General features: G+C 39.9%; 1 protein-coding gene across 7 annotated transcripts in view; it reads left to right on the top strand.

Moving 5' to 3' along the window:
• LOC121444181 (cyclic AMP-dependent transcription factor ATF-7) overlaps positions 1-15,618 on the top strand; it is a 114,275-nt gene that overhangs the window by 69,779 nt on the left and 28,878 nt on the right. For 5 of the 7 annotated variants that reach the window (XM_041645976.1, XM_041645974.1, XM_041645977.1 and 2 more), the window contains exons 4-5: positions 3,321-3,439; positions 9,661-9,798. In XM_041645976.1, coding sequence (XP_041501910.1) covers positions 3,321-3,439; positions 9,661-9,798 — 257 coding nt within the window. Of the gene's footprint in view, positions 1-3,320; positions 3,440-8,837; positions 8,957-9,660; positions 9,799-15,618 lie in introns of those variants that run through there. The other 2 variants (XM_041645980.1, XM_041645979.1) reach the window with 2 other exon arrangements.

Genomic DNA, 15,618 nt, shown 5'->3' on the forward strand with positions numbered 1-15,618 from the left:
TTTATTTCCTGGAAGCTGGGATTATAAATGTAAGGCACTGTGTTTGACAGAGAAAATGTTTTTTACTCTGCATTTAGTTCTGGAGTGCTCAAACCAATGCATGGGACTTTAACTTTCCTGTGTTAGCAAATGATTGTGTCCCCTGTTAAGACAGTATGGTATGCCGTATGTATCCCAAGCTCTCATTGGACCCTTGAGTGGGCTGTAACTCAGGTCTTCACTGCAGCGACCGAACATGTCTCCTAAAGCACCCTCCTCCCTGTTACGCACTGGTACCAGTGTTCTCAGTCTTAAGTTGTTTTATTTTTTTCTCCAAATCTTCTCTGTTCTAGTCCTTCCATTTATCAGCCAGCGTTCTATCACTGAATAAAACTTGAGAAAAAATCAACTTGTAAGTAGAAAAAGTTTGAGCAGGGTGTGATGGTGCATTCCTGTAATCTTAGCACTTGGGAAGTAGAGGCAAGAAAAGCTAAAGTTCAAGACCATACTCAGCTACATAGCAAGTTAAAGACTATTCTGAGCTATATCAGACTATCTCAATAAGGAGAGAGAGAGAAAGAAAACAAGAGACAGAGAAATGGCAGATTATTTTGGCTCAGTTTTGGAGGCTTCTGTCTATGGACAGTTGGCACATCACAGTGATGAGTGTATTGAAGAAAATGCTACTCTCCTGGTTAGGACACCAAAGAGAAAGAGAGCAAAAGCCCACAGTTCCCTTCAAGGAAATGCTCCTAATAACTAAAATTTCCATTGGGTTCTAGCTCTTACAGGTCCTGGGAGCCAGCATTTCACGCACGGAGATTTGGGCAGCACACAAACCATGTAGTCTTCTTATTGCCCCTCCTCCCATTGTGTTTGTCTCCTCTGATGCTGCCTCACCGGCCTCAATGCTCTCATTCTTCTCCACCTTTTACATAGCTAGTCTTTATATTCTGTTCTTATGCTCACAATCTCTCATTATGTTTTCCCTTTAAGGTTCACTTAGACCTGGCTTTTCAAACTTTCCATAACCTATCCCCATGGTACTTACCCAATTTTATATGCAAGTTATATGCACAAAGTGATGATATTTTCACCTAAACATATTTTCTCCTATCCATGTGTGATGACCATTCCCTGCCTTTATGCCTTCACCAGCATTATTCTCTTAGCTGTTAAAATTTCTCCTCTCTCGACAGTTCCAAAACCATTTCCAGGGCTTATCTCAAGTCCTGCTTGAAATCTTTCCTAACAGCCCTAGTAATTAATGTGTACTTATTTTTTTATAGTAATTTTATTCTGTACCTCAAATAGCACTTATTTTTGCAGTGTAGTGCTATCTACATATATTAGTTTTATTTCCTTACCTAAAAAGCATTGTCTTAATTCTCTAGAGAAAGACTTATGTTGGCCTATACTCTTATCTTCTCTCCACGTATGCATCCAAGTTTATGGATGTAACACTAAAACATTCAGGATTCAATAAACACTTAGGAAATTGATAGCAGACTAAGTTTGTTTATATATTTGCAGATTGTTTATTTAGAAACCAGAAGTTGAACGTTAGAACTCACCTGGAAGATGAGGAATTAGTACAAGGGAGATTTCTTTCTTAGTTTTTTTTCTTTCTCTCTCTGCTTTTGTTTTTGTTTTTCAAGATGGAATTTCTCTATGTAGCTTTCGCTGTCCTGGAACTTACTACGTAGACCAAGCTGGCCACAAACTCAGAGATCCACCTGCCTCTGCCTTCTGAGTGCTGGGGAGATTTTAAAATTAAATCAGAAAGTGATCATAGGCAGCAGTATATAAGAGGAGCTTGTTTGACTCAAACCTGAAGTCTCAGAGTTGTTCTTCTGTCACCACTGAACCTTTACTTGCCCCTTGTGTCCCACTTGGGTTGTGATCTGTGTGTCCTCACTGAGTGTGCAGAGTGACTTTATCTGTAGCCACTCAAAGCAGCCAGAGGCCCTTTTAGAGCTATTTTAGGAGGTAGTGGTGATTTTTCTAAACATTCTGGTTCAGAAGGGTATTTTAAGTTTTTAAAAAGAAAAATGTTTCCATGGAAATCACACTGGACTATTTCCAATTAATCATGCTACAAGGAACAATTTTAACCTCTAGGTCTTTCCTTAAAATATAATTGAAAGCCGGGCGATGGTGGCGCACGCCTTTAATCCCAGCACTCGGGAGGCAGAGGTAGGCGGATCTCTGTGAGTTCGAGACCAGCCTGGTCTACAGAGCTAGTTCCAGGACAGGCTCCAAAGCCATAGAGAAACCCTGTCTCGAAAAACCAAAAAAAAAAAAAAAAAAAAAATATATATATATATATATATATATATATATATATATATATAATTGAAACATTATTCTATCAATCAGTCTAGTTTCGAGTAGAAGATGAATCCTTGAGGTGATAAGCACATCAAAGAAAACCATCATAATAGAATCAGGGGCCCTGAGAACAAGGCTCAACTTTAGGAAAGCAGGGGAGAGAAAGACAAGCTAGGATCTGAAGGTGGAGGTACTAGAAAAGTTCCTATAATTTATGAAGAAGTTTCACCTCCTTAAGAGCAATGAAGCCAGTCTTTGTGGCACATTCCTGTAATCCCAGCACTTGGGAGGTAAAGGCAAGAAGACTGTAAATTCCAGGATAACCTGGGCTTTTCTCCAAAAAAAGAAAAGAAAAAACCGAGGCAGTATGTTGAGAAAAAGTTTTGCATAGCCCCTGTGGGGATATTTTGACCAGCAAATCTAAACCAAATAGCCTGGTTTCCGGAATTTGCTCTGGGCCCATGTCTCTATGAAATAAACCCTATTGTTTGTAATTTCCTTTTGTAACTCATGATATTACTGTCTTGTTCCCCAGTCCCTAGATTTGCTTAGAATGGGGTTCAGAAAGACAGGCCCCATTCCTTATTAAGTAGCTTTAGTGAGCAAACACAGCAATCTGGTCCTCAGTTTGTTCTCTCTGTCAGATTTTAACACCCATCTGTTTCTGTCTACTCACTGCAGACCTGGCAGGATGTTTGTTTAGAAGGGAAACAGTGCTTAACTTTAATCTTCAAATCTAGAGGTTTCGTGAGTCTTTACTTTCATGAATGGTTTCTTTTATTGGGGTTGTGTTTTCATTGGAGTGAAATATTTAAATCCAGATTTGAGAGAAGGTGGGTATGTGGTTAGTCACACAGAACATTGTCCTGTCTTCCCCTGCTGGCCCTGAGACGACACAACACGGACAGCCACCATCCACCCACGAAAACTCGAAATACAATCTCTGTGCCCTCTCGTTTTAATCTTAAATTAAAACTAAAACACATTTCCTTTTCTTTTTATGTCTACAGATCAAACGCCTACTCCGACTAGATTCCTAAAGAACTGTGAAGAGGTGGGGCTTTTCAATGAACTAGCTAGTTCCTTTGAACATGAATTTAAGAAAGCGACAGATGAAGATGAAAAAAAGGTAAGTGTGGCTAGAAAGAAAAGCTGGCAGTGGTTAGACTCAGGCTATGTTCATTGTGCCTTGAAATTTGCTCGACTGATTAAAGTCTGGAATCATGGGGTTAGTTCTATAAAATCAGACAATACTCAGTAATACTAGCCATTCATCCAGGTCTTGTAGGAGCAAGGGTGAGATGGGTCTCGCTGTGTAACTGGGGATAGTTTCTATGTCACTTTATAATCCAGCTTGTGGGACCCCCTTGCTTCATTGTATTAAGACCTGGGCTGTTATGCTTATCTGTCATTTAGCATCAGGTGGAGATCTAGCTTTGGGTTCTGGGGTCTTAACTAGTGCCCTTAGTAATCTATTTGTTTCCCATGTAAATATGACAGGGGGCTAGAAAGGTGGCTCAGTGGTAAAAGTGCTTGTTGGTCTTACAGAGCCCCAAGTTCAGTTCTCAGCACCCGTGCTGGAGATCTGACACACACTTCTAGCTTCCTTTGGAATGAATATACGCATATTGAACACATGAACAATAATAAAAGTTTTGAAGAATATGAATTGGGAGGTTGAGGTAGAGGATTACAGAACATTCCAGGTCAGACCATGCTATATAGTAAATTCCAGGTCAGCTTGAACTACAGAGACACTGACTAAAGCAACCAAACAAAAGTATGAGTTACTCAGATTTTATTAGGTATCTTTTTTTTTCTACCAATTATCTTTGTTGGGGGTGGGGGGTGGCTAGAGATATAGCTCAGTGGTAGAGTGCTAACCCATGCAAGAGCCTGAACCTCCACACTCCCACCACCAGTATAAGGAAACAGGCACCGCTGTCTGTAAACTGATTGTTTGGGTAGTTTATTTATCTATTTAGGGTCTCACTGATATGTAGCCCTGACTGGCCTCAAATTCCTAGACACCTGGGGGCTGGAGAGATGGCTCAGTGGTTAAGAGCACTGCCTGCTCTTCCAAAGGTCCTGAGTTCAATTCCCGGCAACCACATGGTGGCTCACAACCATCTGTAGTGAGGTCTGGTGACCTCTTCTGGCCTGCAGATATACACACAGACAGAATATTGTATACATAATAAATAAATAAAAAAAAAATTCCTAGACACCTGCCTACCTCTGTCTTCTGAGTGCTGGAATTACCGACTCACTTGTTATTTTTATTCAGTTTTCCAGCCAACACATGTGTTGAATTTCCTCTTTTTTGTTTCTGTATGTAGGCTGTTGCATTCAAGTAGCTTCCTAGCCCTACTTAATAATTCCGCTGCAGCCCTTTAATACACTTGCTCATGTTGTGCTGACCCCAACCATAAAGTTATTTTCATTGCTCCTTCAGAACTGTAATTTTACTACTGTTAGGAATTGTAATGTGAGTATCTGATATGTAGTATATCTAATCTGCAACCCCTGTGAAAGGGTTGTTCAATCCCCACAGGTTGAGAACCACTGTCCCTAGGGCATTAGAGAAAAATGTTTTCAGCTGAGTGTGATAGCACACCTCTGCATTTGGCACACTTAAGAGGCCAAGGGAGAAGAATCACAAGTTTGAAACTCTGTCTGAAACTAAAATAAGGTTGTTCTCTTATGATTTTGCAAAGGTGATCAGTAAAAATAAACAAGTGTAGTCTTGAAAGACTTCAAAGATTCTTGTATAAAAGAAGGATTGCATCCCAGGCATGGTTGTACACAGTTGTAATATTACAGCACTCAGCAAGCTGAGGCAGGGATATCTCAAATTTAGCTGCGTAACAAGTTCTAGGGTACATGGTAAAACTGTGTTTCAAGATGAGCAGTGGTGGCACACACTTTTATTTCTAGCATTCAGGAGGCAGAGACAAGGCAGGCAGATCTCTGTGATTTGAAAAAAGACAATGTTTCCAAATATATATATAATTTAGAGGCCAGCTCAGTTGGTAAAGTGCTCACTTAGCACACACAAGTCCTCAGCACCTGCATGAACTGGCCTTGGTGACACACACCTGCAATCCCGCATTCAGAAGATAGAAGCAAGAGGAACAGGTTAAAAGTCATCCTCAGCTATATACCAAATTCAAGGCTAGCCTGGGCCAAATGAGACTCTGTCTCAAAACAAGAGTGTTAAATATGGAAAGCTGGAGAGATGGCTCTGTGGTTCAGAGCTCTTCGCTCTTCCTGCACTTGCAGAGGACCCAGGTTTGTTTCCCAGCGTCCACAACTGCCTGTAACTCCAGTTCCATGGGATCCAATACCTCTTCTAAATTCCTCAGGTTCCTGTACCCACGTGGTACATATATACACTTAGGCACATATACACAGGTGAAAAGAAGGAGGAGGAAGAAAAAAGCACTAAATTTATTTTTTTCTTTTTTATTATTACATCCTAGCCACTAAATTTATTTTTTGTGGCCCAAAGATTGAAGCAGAACAACTATGTAGGAGATACCATAATGTTCAGATACATGAACATACTTAGTAAAAAAAAAAAATACTGTGCTTAAGGACTGATTCCTTCTGATTCTAAGACACTGTGATACTGGTTTAACTTCTGTATGTTATAGATTCCCAGAGAATCTCTTCATTTAGAAGACTAGAGGATAGTTCTGAAAAATCAAAATCAAAAGAAAGATAAGGAGCTTGTAGGGGAAAGAAATATGGAAAGATCAAGTTAGGTATGGTAATGTATCCCTGTAGCAAGAGGGTCACAAGTCACACCAGTGGTGGTGGCACACACTTTTAATCCCAGCACTTGGGAGGCAGAGGCAGGCAGATCCATGTGAGTTTGAGGTCAGCCTAGTCTACACAGTGAGTTCCAGGACAGCCAGGGCTACAGAGAAATCTTGTCTCCAAAAAAAAAAAAAAAAAAAAAAAAAAAAGACACAAGTTGTAGGCCAGTTTGGACTACACAGCAAGACCCTGTCCAAAGTAGTCAGGGGAGAAGAATGATCAGTTTACAGCTCTAAGAGATCTAATGCCTCTAGCCTCCATAGGCACCCACATATATGTGCACATGCCCACACAGAGACACACGTAACATAATTAAAAATAATAATAAATCTTTAAAATCAGGTCTGTGATTACATCATACTTCAGAAAAGATTCCAATACATGTATATCAAGATGTATATTTTAATAATGCATGTACTTCATTATTGTGTGGTATAAATGAGGACTCAACAAATTAGAAAAAGTTTCCACAAGAACAGAATATTTATAACTGATGCTACCATCCAACTTAAATTGTGAAAATATAAGATAAAGTATCACTGGTTCTCCTCATAGCTATCTATGAGATGCTTTTTCATGCTCTTTCCCGGTATGTGTGGTATATGCTCCTGTGCAGGTGTACTCATTTGTGTGAGTATATATGGAGACTAGAGGTTAATGCTGGGGGTCATTCTCAAGTGCCCCTCCACGTTTTGTTTTGCTTAAGTGAAAGAGAAAGAGACAGAGAAGACAGACAAAAAGAGAGTGAGTGAGTGTGTGTATACCTGTGTTCACATGGATGCACATGTATGTCATGGCCTATATGTGGAAGTCATGAGACTTCTGCCTTTTACCCTCTGAACCATCTCAGTGGCCCTTAAACCTCTATTATTATTGTTTTGAAAGAGGCTTTTGCTATATAACCCAGGCTGACTTGGAATTCTGTATGTGACCTAGGTTGTCCTCGAGTTCCTGATCTTTATATGTCAGCCTTCTAAGTGTTGGGAGTACATTTATACACCACCACACCTGGCATATCAAATTCAATAGGCAAATTCAAGAAAAATAGCTTCCCTGGACTGGGAAGATGCAGATAAGGCACTTGGCACCAAACCAATGATCTAATCTCAGGACCCACACAGTGACAGGGGATAATTGGAACTGGAGAGATTGCTTAGCAGGTAAAAGCCCGGGCTGCTCTTTCAGAGGTCCTGGATTTGATTCCCAGCACCCACCTAGTGGCTTACAACCATCTGTAACTCCAGCGCCAAGGCATCCAACACCCTCTTCTGGCCTCCTTGGGCACCAGGCACACAAGTGGTACACAAACATGCATGCAGGCAAAACATCCATACATGTAAAATAAAATTTTAAAATAAGGAACAAAGGCAAGAACTGGCTCTCAAAAGTTGTCCTCCAGCTTCCACATACACACCACAGCACTAACTACACCACAGCGCTACACTACACCACAGCTCTACACTACACCGCACTACAATACACCGCGGCTCTACACTACACCGCGGCTCTACACTACACCGCGGCTCTACACTACACCGCGGCTCTACACTACACCACAGCTCTACACTACACCGCACTACAATACACCGCGGCGCTACACTACACCGCGGCGCTACACTACACCACGGCTCTACACTACACTGCGGCTCTACACTGCGGCTCTACACTGCGCTACACCACAGCTCTACACTACACCGCAGCACATTTGATCCCAGCATGTACACACGTGAATAAATAAGAGGAAGAAAAAATAGAATTTAAAAACGTTAACGTTTCCTGCTCATTGCTTTATCCTTCCTGCTGCCATTTTTTAGCTCACTTAACATTTTCCTTTGGTGATTCTCTCTCTCTGTCCAGGGGTGGCCTTTTCTTCCCCTTGATGAGAAGCACAGATGTGGTGGAGTCTTATCTCCAGGGGTATTTAATGATCCTGAAACTTTCCCAAACCGCAATCTTTATAGGAGATGGTTCTTGGGAATTCTAAAGGGAAGTTTTCTTAGAGGCTTCCCTTCCCATCAGTGTGTCTCAGAATGAGCTAAATTGGCTCTGAGATTTAGGAACATAGAAAAAGTAAAGCAGAAATAAAATCCTTTGGAGTTCCTCACCCTATGAGATGGAGAAGAATCATTGCTACCTCTTTAGTACAGTACACTGAATTAGTTTGCTGCTCAGGCTTCCAGAGGTGAAGGTAGCAAGTGATGGTGTACATCTGTCATCCTAGCACTTGGGATGGGGAGGTGGAAAGATAATAAGTTCAAGAGTTCAAAGCCAGCCTAAGCTACACAGCTGAGACCATGTCTGGGGTTGGGAAAGTAGCAAAAAAAGTGGTAGGAACAAATTCCCCTTTCACCAAGAAGCCTAGGATATAGGAAGAAGAGAACAAAGGATCCACTTTGACATGAAGCTGGTACAGCATCAGGGTTCTTATATCAGATAGTTTACTATTCCCTGCAAAGCCATTTATAGCTGCCAATTAAGTTAGGTAGTGGCACCTCTGCCTGGAAAGTTATTTACTTTCTGGTTCCTCTGGTACTGTCTCTGAGACCCATTTTTTCATTGATGAGATGAGACCAGCCTTTCCTTTCTTTGTTTATCCCCAAACCCTGTATGAAGTTTCTAGTCTCCTGCCCTAAACAGATTGTGATCACCGTCTAACATGACAGGTTCCCCAGAAAAGATCTTTTCTATCTTTTTTTGCAGCACTTTAATGGCTAGTTTGTCTTCTGCTGCTTTTGGTAACTGGTTAATAACCAAGGCATTCTGGTTGGCAGAGAAAGTGTTCACAGTTCTCCAATGACCAGCAAAGCTGGCTGGGAATTGATAGGTAATTGATTCAGAAGTTCTTTTACTTTGCTGGGGGGAAATATTATAAATGTAGCATTTGCATGGATTTAAGTGGCATTTATTTTACATGTTTTTAAGCATTACAAGTACTTGCTTTCAACTGATGTTATCTTCATTTTGTAGTTAGGGAACAGAAGCCCCAAGAAGATACTGTGACTTGACCAGAGTCTACATAAAGCATGAATCTACATTTCTCTGGCACTTGGCAGCTCAGGGTCTTGACTGTTGTATAAAGGAGCAGGGCCCCTTGTTCCATCCCACCGGCTAGCTTACACCCAAAATAATCACACAGAAATTGTATTAATTAAATCACTGCCTGGCCCATTATTTCTAGCCTCTTATTGGCTAAATCTCACATATTAGTTTAACCCATCTCCATTAATGTGTATCATCACTTAACTGTGGCTTACTGGCATGAGTTTAACCAGCGTCCATCTCGGGCAGGAGAACCATGGTGTCTGCCTGTCTATCCTTCCCAGCATCCTGTTCGGTCTACTCTATCTATCTAAATTCTGCCCTATCAAAAGGCCAAGGAAGTCTCTTTATTCAGCCAATGAAAGCAACACACAAACAGAAAAACCTCCTACACCACTTGACCAAGAGCTGAACTTGGTGAAACAAATGCCCTGACCTCATTGTTACACGCATCATGAAACTGAACTCCACTTACTGTTTCCCCAACAGGGTGCTCCTGGGCCTCTTGACATGTCTCTGCCTTCTACACCAGACATCAAAATCAAAGAAGAGGAGCCAGTGGAGGTAGACTCATCACCCCCCGACAGTCCTGCCTCTAGCCCCTGCTCCCCACCACTGAAGGAGAAGGTAAAATTCTCTCCCAAAAGTCATCCCAAATGTTAGTTTTGATTCATAAATGGTATTCATAAATGGAAAAAGGTTAACGGGCGGTGGTGGCTCTGCACTTGGGAGGTAGAGACAGGTAGATCTCTGTGAGTTCGAGACCAGCCTGGTCTACAACAGCTAGTTCCAGGACTGGCTCCAAAGTAACACAGAGAAACCCTGTCTTGAAAAACCAAAAATAGATAGATAGATAGATAGATAGATAGATAGATAGATAGATGATAGATAGATAGATGGAGAAGGGTTGATTGGACTCAAAGGAATGAATGTCTTTTCTTCCTTTCGTTTCTTTTCTCTCTCTCTCTCTCTCTTTTTTTTTTTTGATAGCATCTTATTGATGTAGCCCACGCGGACTTTTGAACTCAATCCTCCTGCCCTAGTCTCCAAATATGCACTATCGATATGTCTATACATAATTTGAAAGGAATCTTAAATATTTAAGCAATGTAAATAAATTACACCTACTCCGTCATCTAACAATTACACTTCCAACTCCAAATTGAAGAGATTGTTTTGTGTGTATACCAACAGAAATAAGTAAGAATGTTCATAAAAATGTTATTTTTTTCTGTTTTTTTGTTTGTTTGTTTTTTGAGACAGGATTTCTCTGTAGCTTTGAAGCCTGATCTGGAACTCTCTCCGTAGACCAGGCTGGCCTCAAACTCACAGAGATCCACCTGCCTCTGCCTCCTGAGTGCTGGGATTAAAGGCGTGTACCAGCACTGCTCAGCATTATTCATTTTTTTTTAAGCGTCTGGAAGCTAGAAAGATAACTTAGTAGGTAAAAGTGCTTGCTGTACAAGCATGGGAACTCAAGTTTAAATCCAGAAAATCTGGGTAAATATACCACCCAGGTAAGTAGTATGTGCCTCTAATCCCAATGCTTTTGCTGTGAGATAGCAGGTACAGATAGACAGAAGATACCTTTGGAAGCTGTCTAGCCTGTTGTTTACAGTGGTAAAAGAAGAGTTCCTATCTCAAAACAAGGGGAGGAACAAACCCAGTAGTTGTCCTCTGACCTCCACATGACCACACTCACACACAAACATACACATACCACATACACACATGTAGGCAGAAGTTACTGTCCCACCACTTCCCAAATAATCAACACGGAGACTTAATATTAATTGTAAATGCTCAGCCAATAGCTCAGACTTATTACTAGCTAGCTCTTACATTTATGTTAACCCATATTTCTTATATATGCTCTGCCACACAACTTGGTACCTTTTTTTCAGTATGGCATGCCCATCTTACTTCTCGCCCTGCATTTCTGGCAACTCCCCTGACTTTACCCTTCTTTATCTTTATTTAGAATTCTCCTAATCTGGCTCTCCTGCCTAATCTTATTTTGTTCAGCTATTGGCCAGTCAGCTTCTTTATTAAACTAATCATAGCAGTAAAGGAATATTCCACAGCATTTCCCCCTTTTGTCTAAATAAAAAAAGGAAGGTTTTAACTTTAACATAGAAAAATTATATACAGCTGCTGTGGAACAGTGGTCTTGTGTTGTTTTAATAAAACGCTCATTGGCCAGTAGCCAGGCAGGAAGTATATAGGTGGGGCGACCAGGCAAGAAGTAGAGGCTGGGCGATGAGAACAGGAGAATTCTGGGAAGAGGAAAGATGCAATCTGCAGTCTTCATCCAGACACAGAGGAAGCAAGATGAGAATGCCTTGCTGATAAAAAGGTACCAAGCCACATGGCTAACATAGACAAGAATTATGGGCTAATGTAAGTTATAAGAGTTAATAAGAAGCCTGAGCTAATAAGCCAACCAGTTTATAATTAATGTAGACCTCTGTGTGTTTCTTTGAGACTGAATGGCTGTGGGACTGGGCAGGACAAAAAGCTCTGTCAACATACAACAAAAACAGTTATCAAAAACAGTTACACTATCCAGTCCATTTGTATTTGGCAATATTAGAGAAAATACTCTATTATCTATCTTTTCTTGGTGGGTCTAAAGTTTTACATCTAATTTACCTTTTTATCATAATTAAGGAAAACTATAATTACAGCTGTCTAGTCTTTAACTCCATCAAAGACCACAGAAGGGTAAAATGTTACCTAATGACAGGGACATTAGGCCACGTGGACAGTCACCCTAGGTTCCTCTAATGTTGGGGCATCCAACTCTGGCCTACAGGCTTAACATGTCTGACAAACTTTCCTGAGAAGCAGGGAATTTTGAAGGACTCTCCTACCTTATCTTGGCAAAGTTCAGCAGTTGCATTTCTTGCATCCTGCTGGTCCAGTGGACAGTAATTGTCAGTAATTGAGGCAAGGGCAGTTTCTTTGCTAGCTTTTGCCATAAAGAAAGCAAATTCCTTATGGAGTTTCTTCTATGCCCATTAAGATAATCTCTGAAGCAAATTGGTGCTGCCAGGAACAGATGTGACTCATTGTCATGAAAAACCTTAGGTAATTAAACATTAAATACCATATTCTGTAGGTCTTTGACATGATTAAAGACCATCTTATCTATCTGAATTTATCTATGTATGACCTTGAAAACATACCTAACATGACTATAAATTTGACTTACTGTAGGTAACTATTAATCTGTATTTCCTAATTATACTTTTTATACTTTTTTTTTTTTTTTGGTTTTTCAAGACAGGGTTTCTCTGTAGCTTTGGAACCTGTTCTGGAAACTAGCTCTTTTAGACTAAGCTGGCCTCGAACTCACAGAGATCTGCCTGTCTCTGCCTCTCGAGTACTGAGATTAAAGGCATGCAGCTCCACCACCCGGCTTATATATTACATTTTTAAGCAAATACAATACTTCCAAACAAGAGTAGAAACATACATACAGCATAACAAAATTAACTTTAAATTTGTATCAATAAACCAAAATACATACCAATATAAAATATTTTTAGATGAATAGTTGTTTTTGGTTTAAGAGATTTAATAATCTATCCTTTTATCCCATCATTTCTGTGCCCTATCCCCCTTTTCCCTTAGAAAGAGATCTTTGAATTTAACTCCTATGTTTAGCTTTTTTCCTGACTATGACCACTAAAAATTTGTAACCAAACCTCCTTAAATGATGACAACCATTTATACCGAATCTTTTGGGAATGCAGATGTCACTCTCTAGTTTACTTCTTGTTGTTTGTGGACACTGTTATCGTTGGGAGACCCTTGAGAAAATCAGGATAACTATTAGGCCCTGACTGAAATAGTTTGTGAGACTGGACCGTCTTAGTCAGCAGCTTTGAAGCTGTTCTGGATGCTGAATCACCTGGGCCATCCGCTTTCATTGGTGTCTGGCCCCTGAAAATACATAACCTTTTAAAGGTAACATACATATCTGTATTAATACAAGTATAGACTGTATTGTATACAAATCAGCCAAAGATGATTTTTTATTACATGTTTGAGCAGGTGTCTTGCATACACATGTCTTGTAATTCTTCTAGGTTTATTTCTTTGTGTCTGTAGTCAGGATTTCAAGAAGGTCTTCCTCAGTGAAACCTGATCATCCTTAACCTTGAACAAATCCACAGCCTCTCATTTTCTGTGGAAATAAAAGCATAACCTCTTTCTATTGCTGCCTGGGGGACAGACACTCTAGACAGTGCAGGGCTCGAAAGGAATCCACAGCATCAGGGTACACTAGACTTCTCTATCTGAAAGGGTTAGGAAAAAAGACACTCACACACTCTCTTAATTATTTCCTTCAAACCTTTATTTATTTTTTTTTTGCATTCTCTTCTTTCTTCTCTCATTCTTGATGTTTTCTAACTCTGTCTTTACTCTTGATGTTTCCCTCTAACTCTCTCACTTTGATGTCTTCCTTCTAGCCCATTTTAACTCTTTCTAGCTCTATCTCTAGATACAGCTTATATACCCCAGCAAAATCTTTTAGGTAATATAAAAATTACAGTGTGGTTACATTCAGTTTTTCAAGTGAATTATTATAATGAATACAGGTAAAAACATGTTTTTTGGGGGTTTTTTTGTTTTGTTTTGTTTTGTTTTGTTTTTCGAGACAGGGTTTCTCTGTGGTTTTGGAGCCTGTCCTGGAACTAGCTCTTGTAGACCAGGCTGGTCTCGAACTCACAGAGATCCGCCTGCCTCTGCCTCCCGAGTGCTGGGATTAAAGGCGAAAAACATGTTTTTTATCTCCCTTACATGATTAAAAACAAAGTCACCCCAATAACCCACATACATTTACATCTAAGTAACTTGTTACAGATTACAGAATATGAGCAAGTAATTTTTCTCAGCCAACTCTTTATTGGCAGGCTGCATATTGCTGTTACAAAGAAAGAATCAATCATTTTACTATTTATCTTGAAAAGTAATCATATAAAGAATCTTAAAGAGATCACAAACCTATACATTTATACATGAAAACCATCAGCCATCTATGCTTAATTCTTTAGGGTGCAAACTCACTCATCAGTAGTTTCTTATATCAGAAGATTGAGGCCAGGAATGAGCACAAGGAATTAACCATCACCTTTGGTCACCAACCAACCCTAGCAAGGAAAGTATGTCAGTTGGGCTGCTTTGTATTTTGACCCTCACCTAATGAATTTATAGCTCGGCTATGTGTCCTTGTGAACTTTAGATTTTTTGGGGTGTTTTTTTTTGTTTGTTTTTGTTTTTTTTTTTATCCTAAGGCTATTATCAAAGCATCTGCTCTAACCTGAAGTTATTTTGGAGCTTTGTTACAGCTATTGACACACACCAGAATCTATGACTGTATCTTTCAGCATTAAGATTAAAGGAATTTAAGCCAGCCTGGCTCTGGGAGTCAATTGTTTTTCTTAATCATTAACTTGAGCCACAATCTATACAGATTCTTTACATTTATTTTTATTCATCAAAACTCTGTATATGCTAACATTATTATTATTGATTAGACAGTACAGCTTAGAAAAGAATTATCTTTGGTGACAATACACAGGTAAAAATGCCCAGTAGAACAGGATGTATCCATGAGATAGACACATTACATTACAGGCAGTGGGGTCTCCCCACACCCACTCACACCGTACCAGATACCAGAGAAAGATAGCAGCATGTAAAGGCACAGCAGAAGCAAAAGACACTCTGGGATCTGTGGCCTTGCCTAACCGAGATTCACCCACCAGAAGAGTTTCTTCCTGGTGGACTGACACCTTGAACTTCAATTGCTACTTGCTACTCCTCTGATGTGATCCCTGGCATCTTCCCCAAAGTAACATATCTTTTGACTTAAATTTTGAAGTCAAGATATTTTTAAAATATATAGGTTGGTTTAATCTAGTACCTTTTATAACCCAATGTCTCTTAGCAGCCAAAAAAACTTAAAGACAGCACAATAACATAGGAACCAGACTTTTTGTGTATTTTTCATCTTTGCTTAGCTTATTTCTTTCATATTATTTTATTTCCTTTTTAAGGACTTTATTATTTTAAAACTATATATATCTTTTATGACTGTCTATACTGTCTTTTTTCTCTCCCATACCTATGTATATTTTTAAACACACTGTAACCTGTTTAGAGGGTTTTTTTATCCAAATCTCTCTTTATTACATATCTGTAATCTTTTTCTAACTGCATGAGCCTTTAAACTGTTAAGCAGTATGGCTAGGAGCAAAGCCTCTCCTTTGGCGGCTAGCTCCGCCCCACACAGTTCCCTCGAAGGTGCCCGAGGGAGAGCCAATTTACCATCCCAACTCTGGGGAGTTTTTGGGTCCACTCTGCCAAGTAGTGCACCTCCTACTGCTCATAAACCCCATTTAAGTTTTTGGTAGAAGGGCCTCTTAAAAGAGTCAT

This window comes from Microtus oregoni, unplaced genomic scaffold (genome assembly GCF_018167655.1).
Source record: "Microtus oregoni isolate MIOR12 unplaced genomic scaffold, Mior012 000118F_ref0000498, whole genome shotgun sequence".
Lineage (NCBI taxonomy): Eukaryota > Metazoa > Chordata > Mammalia > Rodentia > Cricetidae > Microtus > Microtus oregoni.